This window comes from Balearica regulorum, chromosome 3, assembly GCF_011004875.1.
Source record: "Balearica regulorum gibbericeps isolate bBalReg1 chromosome 3, bBalReg1.pri, whole genome shotgun sequence".
Taxonomy (NCBI): domain Eukaryota; kingdom Metazoa; phylum Chordata; class Aves; order Gruiformes; family Gruidae; genus Balearica; species Balearica regulorum.
In genome coordinates, this window is record NC_046186.1 from 27945687 (window position 1) to 27959719 (window position 14033).

Sequence of the window (14033 nt, forward strand, 5' to 3'; positions counted from 1 at the left end):
GTTTCATGGCAGTTCCTGAGCTGCAAAATGATGATGAAACTGAAATAGAAAAAGTTTATTGAGTCATGACTTAGAAGCTCCAGAAATTTTTTTTAAGGTTTGAGTTCACAAAGGCCTAATTTTGGATGCCTGACAGTTTAAAGTTTCAGGTTTTGCTTCGTTTTGGCATGTTTTTTCAACCAACTGCAAATTATTCTAAATATTTAACATTTGTTAAATTAAAAAATGTTTGCAGTGGTTTGAAAAGAAATTATGACCAATTTTCACAGAAATTATCTTACTAAAATTGTGGTTACTTACTGAGGCCAAATTCTGCTTTCATTTATAACTGCTCATCTCCAGTGTCATCAGTGAAAAGGTATTGGATGTTGAAGGAGGAGTCCATTCAAGTACTAATTTGGATATTTAGATATATAGCCTCTAATTATACAAAATACTGTAATCTGATGTAGCATGTTCTGCAGGTGTCAGGAAAATAACTTACAGTAGTTATTGCATTATGAAACTGAATTTTTAAAAAGCCACATATTATTAAAAGCATGTGAAATGCATACATTGAAAGCGTGCCTAAATCCTAATAACATACATGTCTCAGGCATTTTCAGTACCCACAGGACAAATTATTTTCTAACACACTCAACTCAATAAACCGCAAAATTTCCCATTCCATCTTTTCTCATATATGTAATTACTTGGGACACAGAAGAATGTACAACCTCTGGACTTGTACTGCTGCAAAAGTCAGTGAAATAACTCAAAACAACATTTATATTTATCTAATGATGGGTACCAAGTCACAAAGCCATAACCACCTCTAGGCATAATTTAGATGCAAAAGAAATGTAATCCTTAAATGCATATCATCTTTTATTTTTGTTCATCATGTCTTTCCCCTAAATCATTCCTAAATTCATTCCAGTACCCAGAAGGATTTTCTATTTTGAGGAAATATTATCCTCCAGATAAGTGCCATGACTCAGACAAACAAGAAGCCACAAACAACAGCCCAAAAAAAAATCCCTGGCATCTTGACTACCTCCCAGGTTGCAGTGTTACTAGAACACACATAAATGATGGAGCAGGGGCAGTAACATCACACAGTCAACAGCTCCTTATACTCACTGAGAAATGAACTACTTCTGCAAATGCTGGGAAAATTTAAGACACCCAAAGGAGGTGTCTACATATTTGCATTTACATGTTGACTAGGTCTTGAAGAGACCATTTCATCCAGAGGAGGCAGGATTTAGTTTCCTAAACATGGGCTTCTAGAGCTCTTTGACATATCCTGCCACACCCCAACTGGCCTCCAGCTGCAGGTTTAGAAGAGCATGGGGGTCTCATAGATCTGGTGTCTCACCAGAGAACTCCTCATGCATGCCCCGGATACTCTAGCACACCTTAGATGTCACTCAAATGCCACCTATCTTTAGGAAACTGAACCAAAAGCCCTGGAGATCTAGTTAGTACAATCAATGGATCTCGAACAGCAAAGTTTCACAACCTGAAGCAGGGACAAAAGAAGAAAGTCAACTGACCATCTAGAACATTTGAGACACTTAGAACTATCTGATATCTCTACATGGTGATAGCAGATACACCACAGGACCTAAGGAAACTTGCTTCCCACTGCATGTGCTACTGGATATGCAGTGTCTGATCACACCAAGCACCTATGCTGAACAACTTAATAGCTCAGTAGGTGCTTTAGGCAGTGGGTGATCAGTAGGTGATCTGAATTGCTCCACCAACCTCACCCACTATACTGACTGGCCCTCAAGGCTTCAAAGCTGTTGCTAAACATGTTTACCACCATTTAAGATGCAGTTTATCCTGCCTGATCTGTCTCTTCCCAGACAAGAGTGGGTTTCCCATAAGACCTACATCATGTTTCACGTACTCATGTGGCTGTCCCATAAATCTCCAACAACACAGATGTTTATGCTTAGTCAAATGGAGTGATCCTCTAGTAGCTGGCTAGTTGACTCACTCTCTAGGCTATACTAGCTGTATAGACAAAACCTCTATCACTCAGATTATCAGATTACAGGGACAATTTAGACACTTAATGCATATGAACACAGCTCCCCATAAGCTGGGAGTGTCTTAACTTCAAACTGAATCTCACTGCAACTTTCCCAGTATCTATAGGATTACTCCATGCATGAACACAGTTATTATCATGAAGCTTCATCCCTTTGTGAAGACTGCTGTTAGACTTCTCTGTTCAGATTTTTCCCCTCGTTCAAAAATCTAAGCGAAGACAAGAAAATATGAAGTGTAAATACACACATTCTTCTGATTTCCTTATACATTTGGAACCTACATTGGCCATATACAGGTGTCAATGACACCACACTGCCATACATTTCAAAAGAAGCGGCATACAGGCAAATGCCAGGCTAGCACAGATTAATACAGAGGGTGTCTCTTACATAACCTTACAAATCCCTTCTGCATTCAGTGTCAGTACTGCAGCCATTAACAGCAAAAAGAAAATATTTTTTTAAAATCCTGTTCTTCAGTTATTTCATATTTACTAATGAGGCTTAGTATTTACTCCAAGAACCACTACTCATTCTTAAAATTATTTTAACACCAATTTTTTAAGATACTACTTTGAAAAAATAAAAGCTCACCAAAAGAACAAACTAGACCCTGAGGTGTATCAAACACAGCGTAACCAGCTGGTCAAAAGAGGGGATTATCCCCCTGTATTCAGCCTTGGTGTAGCCTCACCTCGAGCACGGTGTGCAATTCTGGGCCCCACAATTTAAGAATGATGTGAAGGTCCTTGAACGCATCTGGAGAAGAGCAAAGCTGATAAAAGGGCTGGAAGGCATGTCCTGTGAGGAGTGGCTGAGGACTTTGGGTTTGTCTAGTTTGGAGAAAAGGAGGCTGAGGGGTGACCTCATTGATCTCTACAGCTTCCTGAGAGGGGAAGTGGAGAGGGAGGTGCTGAGCTCTTCTCCCTGGTATCCACCGACAGGACACATGGGAATGGTTCAAAGCTGCCCCAGGGCAGGTTTAGCCCAGACATGAGGAAGCATTTCTTTACTGAGAGGGTGGTCAGACACTGCAACAGGTTTCCTAGAGAGGTGGTCGATGCCCCAAGCCTGTCCGTGTTTAAGTGGCATTTGGACAATGCCCTTAACAACATACTTTAACCTTTGGTCAGCCCTGAAGTGGCCAGGCAGTTGGACTAGATAATTATTGTAGGTCCCTTCCAACTGAAATATTCTGTTCTGACAGATATGCAAGATCTGAATCGTACTGGTACACATTTAGTTGATAGTTATTGGGGGTCAGGACAGAGTGAAGTGTGTTTCAGCTACCATTTAAATGTTTTTACAATATTTCATATGGAGCTGGCTACCTTACAGGGGAAAATCCTTGTCACACCAGCTCACCTAAATTAGTTAATTTTATATAAATGTTTTTCCTTCTCATCATTTTTTGCAGCTCTAACTAGTAACACTAACTTCCATTGCTTTTAATAAGCACCCAGAATTGTGCCAGTTGTCCTGCTTCAGCTAGTGAGAAAAACTAACAATTGCCCCCTGCAAAAACCTATTCATTGGGTTCAGAAAGATAAAACATACATCAAATAAAGGTTTAACTTCTGCTAACAGCTTCTATTAATAAGTTGTTAATCTTTATTTCTTAAAACAGACTAACATTCAATCACTGCCTAATTCTTGCTTAAATATATTTAATCCCAGCCTTCCGTCTGCATATAACCACGTGGGAGCAAAGACTGATGCACGACAGAGGGGAGCTGAGGGAGCTTCAGGTCCTCGCTAGTGGTGACCAGTCAGCGGTTTCTCCTTTACCCTGTGCGCTGGCCTGGGCTAAGCTGCGCACCCTGTTTAGCCCAGGGCCACATTGGGCTTATTCATGTCTTCTGTGCCTCATTAGGATTTGCAGAAAGGCAAATTAGATCCTAAAAGCTTTTGTTTGTTTTATTTTTAAGAAAATTTTTTTCCAGTCATAAATCCAGTGCAGGATATTCCTAAGTGAACCAGGCTTTTTCTGTAAGATCACGTAATATTCTGATCATTTAAATTGCCAGCACAGCAGGGAGTTTATCGCTAACAATGCTGCAGTCACTAAATGGGAATTATCTGTCATCTGAATTACATCATTTACAGCCAGGGCCATTGTGAAAGCCTCATTTTGAGGAGCAATTTAACACCACACACTGTAAGGCTGCATTATACTGTACACAATCCCAGCAGTGTACAACAACCAGAGTGCCACCTAGTGTGACCCGCGTTACCATCGCTGGGGCTAGAAACAAACACTGAAGTGTTAGGGACTGCTCCAAAAGGCCAAGAGTCGTGCTTGCTAAAATACTCATACTGGCCGAGAAACTCAGATCCAGAATGAGAAAATGATTTAATTTTTTTTAATACATTTTAATATTCAACAAAAGAAGTCTGTAGAGTAAAACAAGACTGCTTTGCCCAAGCGTTGCCCAAGAAACACACTGACCACTGTCTTTAACAATGTTCAAAACCCAAGCTATCATTTCCTTCTCACTCCACAGGCAGGAAATTAGCAGTGAACAAACTACACGTTCAGTCTACATCAGCAGATACGGTACATCATCAAAACCAAATTAAAGATGACACATAATCTATATTTTTGCACAGCCTATATGGACTCCTAAGTTGCCACATTCATCCTGAGTTCAAGACTTGACTGAGTTCAAGAAGCGTCTGGATAACACTCTCAGTCAGATGCTCTGATTCAGCTGGTCCTGTGTGGAGCCAGGAGTTGGACTCGATGATCCTTATGGGTCCCTTCCAACTCAGGACATCCTTTAATCGCAACTGTACACAAGAATCTGACCAAACCATACTGTCAAGCTTACCTGAAAGTGCAAAATTATGGTCCATATCAACCCCAAAGTCAATTTGGGATTCCCATCTGTTATGTCATCATTTCTAATGTTAACCAGTTTCACCTGTCATTGTGGAAAGAAAATACAGACAAAATTGAAACAAATATGCCACAAATACATGCTGCACTGCACAGGCGCAACTATAAAGGATGCATTACTTATTTCCCAAGCCTACTCTGTTGGGTTTTTTTAATTCTCAAAAGCAGAAAGGAATTGCATTCTGGCTGTAAGCAGCCCGCCAGGAATTGCCCTTTCCCACCCACGCTAAGCTGAGATTCCTCAGCTGTCACTACACCAGCAGATCTGCTCCTGGTGCCAAACACCCTTCGCCTCAGTCCATGTCAGAAGGGGAAGGTATGATTGAGGGGTAGATAACAATGAGAATACGATAATCTGTAACTGGTGTATCAGTCTCAGGGCAGTGCCGAGACCCGGGAAGCTATTGCTGCCTTTCCTTTCCCCTCTCCACTCTCCTGCACCAAAGCAGGAATTCAGCAGCAGAACTGGCCTGCTAAAACACAACCATCTGGCTTGATAAAACCAGGAATTTAGTATCACATTTAAATAACCAATGGCTTAAAAATGACAACAATTATTATCGCTTCCGCTCTATTCATTCACAGTGCTATAAACATGAAATGGTTAACAGGATTACAGAAAGTTGACATTTTTACCACTCCAATAAATTCACATCCAGGGCGAGTTCAATAATTCTATTTTCTTTGTCATATTTTATTATTACATTTAATTTCTCTGTATGTATTATGTATCCATATAGTCCAGCAGTTAAAGATGACTCAGCTAAAAGGCATTTTATGCTTATGCTAGCAAAATTATATGCACATGCTTTTTAACATATACCTTGTTATCAACACTGAGCAAGCAAAGGCATGTCCTTCTCTATCTGCAGACATTATCTTAACTATTAGGGAAAAAGAAAAAAAACAAACAAACCACAAAACGCTCTCCTGGGAAGAGAAAGTGTATTCCACAGTTCAAAAAAAGAAATTAAAATAAATCCAAATGTTTTCCTCTTACTGCATTATAAAAACTGGGTAAGATAGTCAAATATGCCTTTTCTTTTTTTGTTCGTTTTTTCCCAAGTCAGGCTTCAAAATTATCAATATATAGGATCCGTCTGCCTTACAATCACAGTAAAGCACTGTATTTGGAGGTTATACAGCCAACCTGAGGAAGTTACTTCCTAAATACAGTTTAGAAACACCTAATGGGGGCTGAACTTTAACCAAGTGCAAGTTCTTACTGGCAACTTGCCCACATGACCAAAACCCTACAAGCACCTTGTACAGTAGAGTACAGCCATCTTCATAGAACTGTGAGGCTAAAGAGAGCACAAAAACCCTCAGATCACCATCGACAGCTGCGTGATGGAGACCTGCGGTTCCCAATGACACCTGCAGATTCATAAACATGAGGGTGACCTGATCCTCTGTCCCCTGCGTTTTAATACGGTCTGTGGTGCATAAATAAGGCATGGTGCAGCACAAGTCCAGAGGTCTCACTGCATAAAAATGCTGTTGTGACTGTCATTTCAAGTAGCCATTCATTTACTTCGTAGTGTATTTGTTCAACAGCTTGCTTAGGTTAACAGGAAGAGTTTGCTTTGAGCTCAGCGAAGCAGGATTGACTTCTCAGCGCACACACAGCACTCTGTGACCCGAAAGACAGTTCACAGTTTCACTCAAAATACGAAAAGACATCTGTTTTTATAACCAAATTCACTGTCTATGGTTTGCTAACTCATATTTTTTTCAAACCTTTTAAATAGCAAATTAAAAAAAAAAATTCAGAAAGCAGATTTCCAGTGTCAATTCATTTAGATGGACGGACAGGGAGATACAGTTTTTCCTTCCACCTACATTTTGGACACTTTTTAATATTGCTGTTTTGCAAAAGGAGAACGCAAGAATCCTGTAAGTGTTTAAAAGAAATTTAAAAGTGGAAAGAAACTCACAGCAGTGGAAAACCACCCAGCAATGTGGGTTTCAAGTGCTTGGCTTAAAGGAGATACAGGTGAAACTAAGCCTCCATCTTCCACAGCCCAGGTGACTCTGCTGCCTTTCTAGGGCACCAGTTTTGCTTTCATCAGGATCAAGGCTTGAGAAAGTTTTCCCGAAACAAATGTAATCAAAACAAGGAACTCCCATACAATGCTCTAATTTCTTTGAATATGCATTTTGCACTAAAAATTAGATTATGAACAAAACTGCATACCAGCTAGTGTCTGGGCAGCATGAAATGTAGTTAAATCTACTATAAGCAACTCCTGAGGACCTCACCCATAATTTTCTCCTCTTTAACATCGTATATCACACAGAGTGTGTTGATGTTATTGCTCAGAGAAGGGAGGTGTAAAGCTACCTTCGCCACATCTCTGTTAACCATCTCAAGCATGAGATCAAGCCGAACCTACACTACCAGCTCTTATACAACATGCATAAAAGACCAAGCAGGGCATGTTTTTTTATTTAATAGCTACAGGTGACAAAATTTGCATTAGCATTATTAAAATTTTCATCATACCTGGCGTTTTTTCAAATAGTCAAGTGCAATTTGGACGTTCTGGAGTCTGTGAAAACGCATCCGACCTTTTTCTCGGGGCTAAAATTGGAAAACAATAGTTGTGAGATCTTCGCATCAGACAAAAGAGCCAACAGTCCAATTTAAAACATACCATGTAAAACAGCTGAAGCACTACAGTTTTAATGAAGCCAATACCTTTGGTGGAAAAATGTGCTTTAACGATTTTTTTTTAAACTGTAGTTGACATTTTTTAGCACAATGGATGTCAACAGAGATCAGTGGTCCCAAACTGCAACTTTGATCCATGCAGGCTGATAGTTGTTTCCCTGTAAAGTACCATTAAGGCCAAGAGGGCTAAAAAAAGCCCCACATGAATCCACCTACAGAAACTAAACTGCAATATATTATTGTAAAAGATTTACGGTATATTACACAAATCAAAGTAATGCCATAGACCTTTATGTTGCTCTGGTAAATTCTGTGATGGAAAAGCTTACCTCTGTATGCAACTTTGATTTAGTGTTGTTTATTTATGGTACGACTGCATAATCATTATGATATCGACACATATTTCTTTAAAGCACCTAATAAAGATAATACATTCCTCCAAACAGAATAATACAACTTATACAGTCCTTGAGTGTAAGTTTAAACTCTTGAATGGGGCAGAACATTATAAAGTGTGAAAAAACCTAAGAAGTCACTCTTCTCAAAGCAAAGTCAAAACTAGCAAGAAGAAACTGTAAAATAAGCATGAGTGGTGTGTTAATGGAAAAATGGCAAAACTGCATGCAGTTAGTGTAAAATCACCAAGAAGAAGAATCACACAGAAAAAGCATACTTTACTTAGCTGTCAGATCAGCAAAGGGAAAGCGGTTAAATTTATATCATCATCACCACCACCACCACATCCAAATCCTTCTATTCTTCTTCCTTAGTTCAGATTTTTCACAAACTTTCACAGCAATAAACTGAAGCGGACTATAATTGCTAGGGATCAGCCATGAATATGAGTATTTCCTCAGACAATCACTGCGAAACACACAGAGAAGCCTCAACTGCCTTTCCCCCCACCCCATGGAGTACCAGATGCTTGCCAAAAGGAAACATGGGGAAATGAATAAGAAGCATAAACTAAAACACAAAGAATTTTAATTTCCATTACAGAACCTTCAATATAGCCCCTTTTTTTCACACTGATAGCCCAGGATCAAGCCCTGCAGCCCTTGCTACCGAGTAGCTTCCACAGATGGAACGAAGGACTGCAGATCTGGAACTTGGTTTTCCACAACAAAGAGGGCGTAACAAATCCCAAACTATATAGTTAGGTATAGCATCTCAGAGGGGAAATATTTTTTTTCAACAGACAGCTAAAATGCAGCATTTTGAGTTATGTTATGCCCTAGAAAAAAAAAAAAAGCACACAAATTCCGCTGAAATGACAACTGCAGCGCAACACACGGGGAGCCAAGGTGGCACTTGGGCCCTGTGACAGCACGTTGCTTTAGCAAACGCTAATAATGTGAGGTCTACAAAGGCATGATACAGCTCACTTGGACTAACAAGCACTCAGCATTTTACACTTTATAAGTAGATATTTCCCTTCTGGATGGTTAAAATACAGTGGAACAATAATTCAGCATTTGCTGTGAGAAAGATAAACCCTGCAAACAATCTGTATACTTAGTAGCCACTACACGGAGCTGTCACTTAACTTCTACTTTGCCTATCTGTTTTGATAAAAATTACTATTATATTTGATCAATTCCAACAAATAGATCTGCATATCCAAATGACCTCATTTCAAAATATTATCCAATATTATGTCAAATACACCTTGGGTCCAGTAGACTGGTGCTTCTAATTAAGACAAATCAATTGTTGGCCATTGACTTCACAAAGGAGAGCCTTCAAGTCTTCATCTAACTTACTTATATATGGACAATACTGTTTGCAAGCAAAAACAACAATCTTGGTTTAATGGAATTATGGTATTTCCCTGTTTATTATTTAAAAAGATCATTTTATAACATCTCGATAATGTTGTCCAGTGCACATGTGCGCCAGGGTTTTGTACAGTTTAATGAAAGAAAACAAACAGAAATCTTGAACATTTGCATTTTGGCTGTTTGCAAAAAGGCTGAATAAAAATTTGTCTTTTCCATACCTCCATCATAAACATACGTATCCTGGTTTACCAACGCCAGTTCTTTTGTCCTTTCTACAGCACACTACTGCAGCACACCAAACTAAGAATTTACATGAGCAGACACCGCACTTCAAACACTACGTTAGTACAGTTACGGGGGTCGGCACCTACCCCCTTATCCTCATCCTCCACATCCTCATGCTGTTCATTTGCGCATGCTTCTGTTGAACTCACCAACCGTAAGGTCTTCAAAAAATCTCGCTCTCTTGGCTAATGAATATAACAGACAGGAGACAGGACAGCAAAAACACAAGACAGACCACAAATGAAAAGAAGAGCATGAAAAGAAGAACATAATGAAGAGAACAAATACCAAGCAAGGGAAGTAATGCTCACAAAGAAAGGAAATGACACCTGAGGAGTGTGTTAGACAATTTCAGGGACATTTTATCCTTGCTATTTGTAAGTTACTCCCTTTAATGCGAAGGGATATTAAGCATCCAATACTTGTTAAAAGAAAAATTGTAAAGAAAAGGGAAGAACAGAAAGAATAGCGCATTACTACATTAAGAAAAGAAGTCTCGCTGACCACATGAAATAAAGAGAACAGACTGCATTCCCCCACAGAATTCATAGTGGAGTATTTTACCAACAGAAATACAACTTGTGTCTTTGGTATCAAGTCACAGATTACGGAAAGTATCAAAGAAACCTCCAGCAGTCAATACGCAGAGTTAACAAACAGAGCAAATGTGTACGAAACAAACCAGAACCACTGCATTCTGATCTAAAACCTTACCAAGGTGTCTCCAGAAAGGACTTCTAAAAGTGAGATCAAGTTATGTCCATCTCTTAGGTCTTCATATAGGTCATTCACATGCTTTCGAACCTGCACAGATAAACACAAAAATTAAGTATAAGATCCCCATTTATACCCGAGAATTCACACTCATATTAATGCATATCTTTTAATATATACCAATAAACCTCAGATATACCTCAGCACGATTTTCAAATATATTCACTTTCATGACAAAATTACAAACCCAAGCTAATTGTAACAGACAAAATTCACATCTATGTCTGCACTCACACAATTCCATTACATTTTATTTCATTTTACTGAGAAGGAAAAGAAAAACAGTATGAAGTTATGGGGTAATGAACGCATACAGCAATGACAAAAATCCGTATCTGATGATTTAAACAACACCAGATATCCACCTATTTTGACCTAAATAATGACCACTAACAGACGACACTAGCTATATCAAACGAATTGTAAAAAAATACAGAGCTAAATCCTGTCTTGACGTGTGTATATCCTCAGCATGTCAGTTCACTCGTGTCAGGCCAAAACTCCACACACTTTCTGGCCTTCAACTTATTACTAACCAAAGCATACTACTATCCACGATTAACAACATGTTTTGTCACCTCAGATCTCCCAGTACTTAGTGAATTTTCCCAACAGCTCACACATCCACCTTGTCCACCCTACCAAAGAAATATGCCATTGGGTTGATCTTGTGAAGCCAAGGACAGGCACAGCCCTTCCCACCAGCCATGCCGGTAACAGAGGTTCCAGCTCAGTAACATTCTAGCAGCAGCAGGTACCAACCCAGCCAACCCACTCCTCTGGTGCCCCCAAATAGATGGTCAGCCTTTGCCAGCTGACCTCATTCAACTAAATTGAGTTCCGCCCCTCTACTCTGCTCTTGTGAGACCCCACCTGGAGTACTGTATCCAGCTCTGGGGGCCCCAGTACAAGAGAGACATGGAGCTGTTGGAGCAAGTCCAGAGGAGGGCCACAAAGATGATCAGGGGGCTGGAGCACCTCTCCTATGAGGACAGGCTGAGAGAGTTGGGGTTGTTCAGCCTGGAGAAGAGAAGGCTCCGGGGAGACCTTCCAGTACCTAAAGGGGGCCTAGAAGAAATCTGGAGAGGGACTTTTTACGAGGGCATGTAGTCATAGGACAAAGGGTAATGGCCTTAAGCTGAAGGAGGGTAGATTTCAATTAGATTATTAGGACGAAATTCTTCACTGTGAGGGTGGTGAGGCACTGGAACAGGTTGCCCAGAGAGGTTGTGGATGCCCCCTCCCTGGCAGTGTTCAAGGCCAGGCTGGATGGGGCTTTAGGCAACCTGGTCTAGTGGAGGGTATCCCTGCCTATAGCAGGGGGATTGGAACTAGATATCTTTAAGGTCTCCTCCAACCCAAACAATTCTATGGTTCTACGCTTCTATGAGAAGGGCTGATAACCAGCAGATCCTGGGAGGCCAACCATGAGTGAGGGAGCAGATGTAATGAGGAGACAGCTGAAAGTCCTAACTTTTCTGACAGGCACAGCAAAGCTGGGAGATGTCTCCACCCACAGGCCAACTTCTTACTTCTTAGCATTAGCTTACTTAGCTCAAATACAACTTTATCTGAAATTTCTTTAACAATTCAGTCAGTTGCTCTTTAAACATGAAACAAAGAGCCTCATTCCTCAGAAGCAGAAATTTTTGACATTGTCAGTCAGGGCAGAGAGCCTTCCGGCTAATGTCAATTCCCTGGCATTCCCATTGAGGTGCCAAATCAGAAACTTCCTAAGCTTCCAGAGGATAAAATATGACATCAGAAAGTTCTTCTAAAGTTACTACCTCTACTAGAGACAAACTGTACTTCCAACACGAGATCTATGGGACACTCCCCTGACTGCCATCATCTCTGCGCGTCTGACAAAGGCAGCAGGAGTCAACCCAGATCTTCGACTTTATGCAAGAGCTCTGTTTACCTGACTTTCGGGGAGATTTCTAGATCCATCTTGTTGAATAAATAACTACCTCCATATTGATGATTAGCTTCATAAATGCTTTTAGTTCAGGTTTTCTTACTTCAACTTTTAAGCATGACATTACCCTGTTTTTACAAAGACCATCATCTTAACTGGAAATAATATCAGAGCCTATTTATGCTCGTGCCGAAGACTAGCCAGAACAAGTCATCTAGAAGACTTTTCCATAAGGAATTACAACTTATATTTTCCAAAACATTTATAGACTCTACGTACGCAGTCATGTTACGTACATACCAGAACTCTTACATTTACACGTAGCTCATACACATATGCAAAAAAATATAATTTTAATTCTAGTTGTGATGTTTTTAAAAATCCTGTAAGTAATAATTTAAAAAAATTCCAAGAGAAATATACTTTGGTAATACTGAAGTACTGTTAAGCTGAACAAAGAAAGAGAAGAGATGCTCTCCCATTACATCCGTGGTGAAAAAAAGAAAAGGGAAGCCTCAGAGATATCATTAAAGCCCCTGACATTTGATTTGATTATGCTAAATACTTAAAAGATGAAAAGCACAAGGGTCTTTAATTTTTAACTGAAACCAACTGTGACTTTTTATTTTTCTGTTCAAAGAACTATGCTGAACTGAGTGCTAAACTCTTCCCGACAAAAGCAGGCAAGTTTTCTTTACAATAAAAGCTTGTGAGATCGTTCCTTGCTCCTCCCTGCCCCTCCAGCCAGGACATGCCACTCTCCACTGCCCTTAGGAGAGCAGAATCCCAAGCCAGAGCAGCTCCACAGGGCAGGCTGGTGACCAGAGGCATGGGAGGACATCAGGTTAAGGTCAGAGGAAGGGGGTATACATCTAAGACACTGCATCTGCACAGCTGGAGAACTACCTGTGAAGCACCCAGTCAATGCCGACGCTCTTTTCAACACAGAACTCATGGGAGTTGCCCAACGTGCAGGTATGTGAATCGTGAGATGAGAAAATACTACCATTTCTAATCTGCCTGCTTTTATTTTCCATTAGACACAGGATAATTTTGTTATCCTGCTGCTCTGTTTCTCACAACACACATTTGTTGACCTTCTGTTTGTTTCTTGTACTCCAAGGTTTCCAAAGTGTTATGGGGACAACCATCTTCCCCAGCTCATCTCTCTAGAAATCACAGATGCTGCAGAGATGAACTCATACTATGTATGAAGAAAGTGGTATAGAGCTGGCAAAACAGGAAAACCAGCAGTACGCCTTAGACGTCTGCCTTAGTTCTGCCATTGGCTGACAAATACTGTCAGGATTAATTATTTAGGACATACTACATCAGTATGTTGGTACAGGACAATATAATAAGGAATTTCTTCCAATACTCTGAGCAGCAGATGTGCACCTAAAACGATGTATTTGGGCAAATTATGTGCAGCAAGCACGTTCACTCAAAGCAGATGATCATCTCTTTTAAAAGGAGCATACAAGATCCTACACTGCCATTTGAGAAAAAGCTTGCAAAATTATCTCTATCACTTGGGCAAGTCTTGTCTCTTGACATATATAATGAATTCTTAGATCGTTAAACTCACAAGTGTTTTGGTGCCACATTCAGCCCCCTTCAGAATGCGTAGTACCACAAGTACTATAGACACAGATGG

At 40.1% G+C, this 14033-nt stretch overlaps 1 protein-coding gene across 14 annotated transcripts in view; it reads right to left on the reverse strand.

The window, feature by feature from the left end:
• Positions 1–14033, reverse strand: part of DST (dystonin) — a 315509-nt gene that overhangs the window by 187042 nt on the left and 114434 nt on the right. For 13 of the 14 annotated variants that reach the window (XM_075747388.1, XM_075747384.1, XM_075747380.1 and 10 more), the window contains 3 exons: positions 10399–10488; positions 7451–7528; positions 4877–4969 (listed from right to left, as the gene is read on the reverse strand). In XM_075747388.1, the coding sequence (XP_075603503.1) occupies positions 4877–4969; positions 7451–7528; positions 10399–10488 (261 nt within the window). Of the gene's footprint in view, positions 1–4876; positions 4970–7450; positions 7529–9833; positions 9870–10398; positions 10489–14033 lie in introns of all 14 variants that reach the window. The other variant, XM_075747378.1, reaches the window with a different exon arrangement.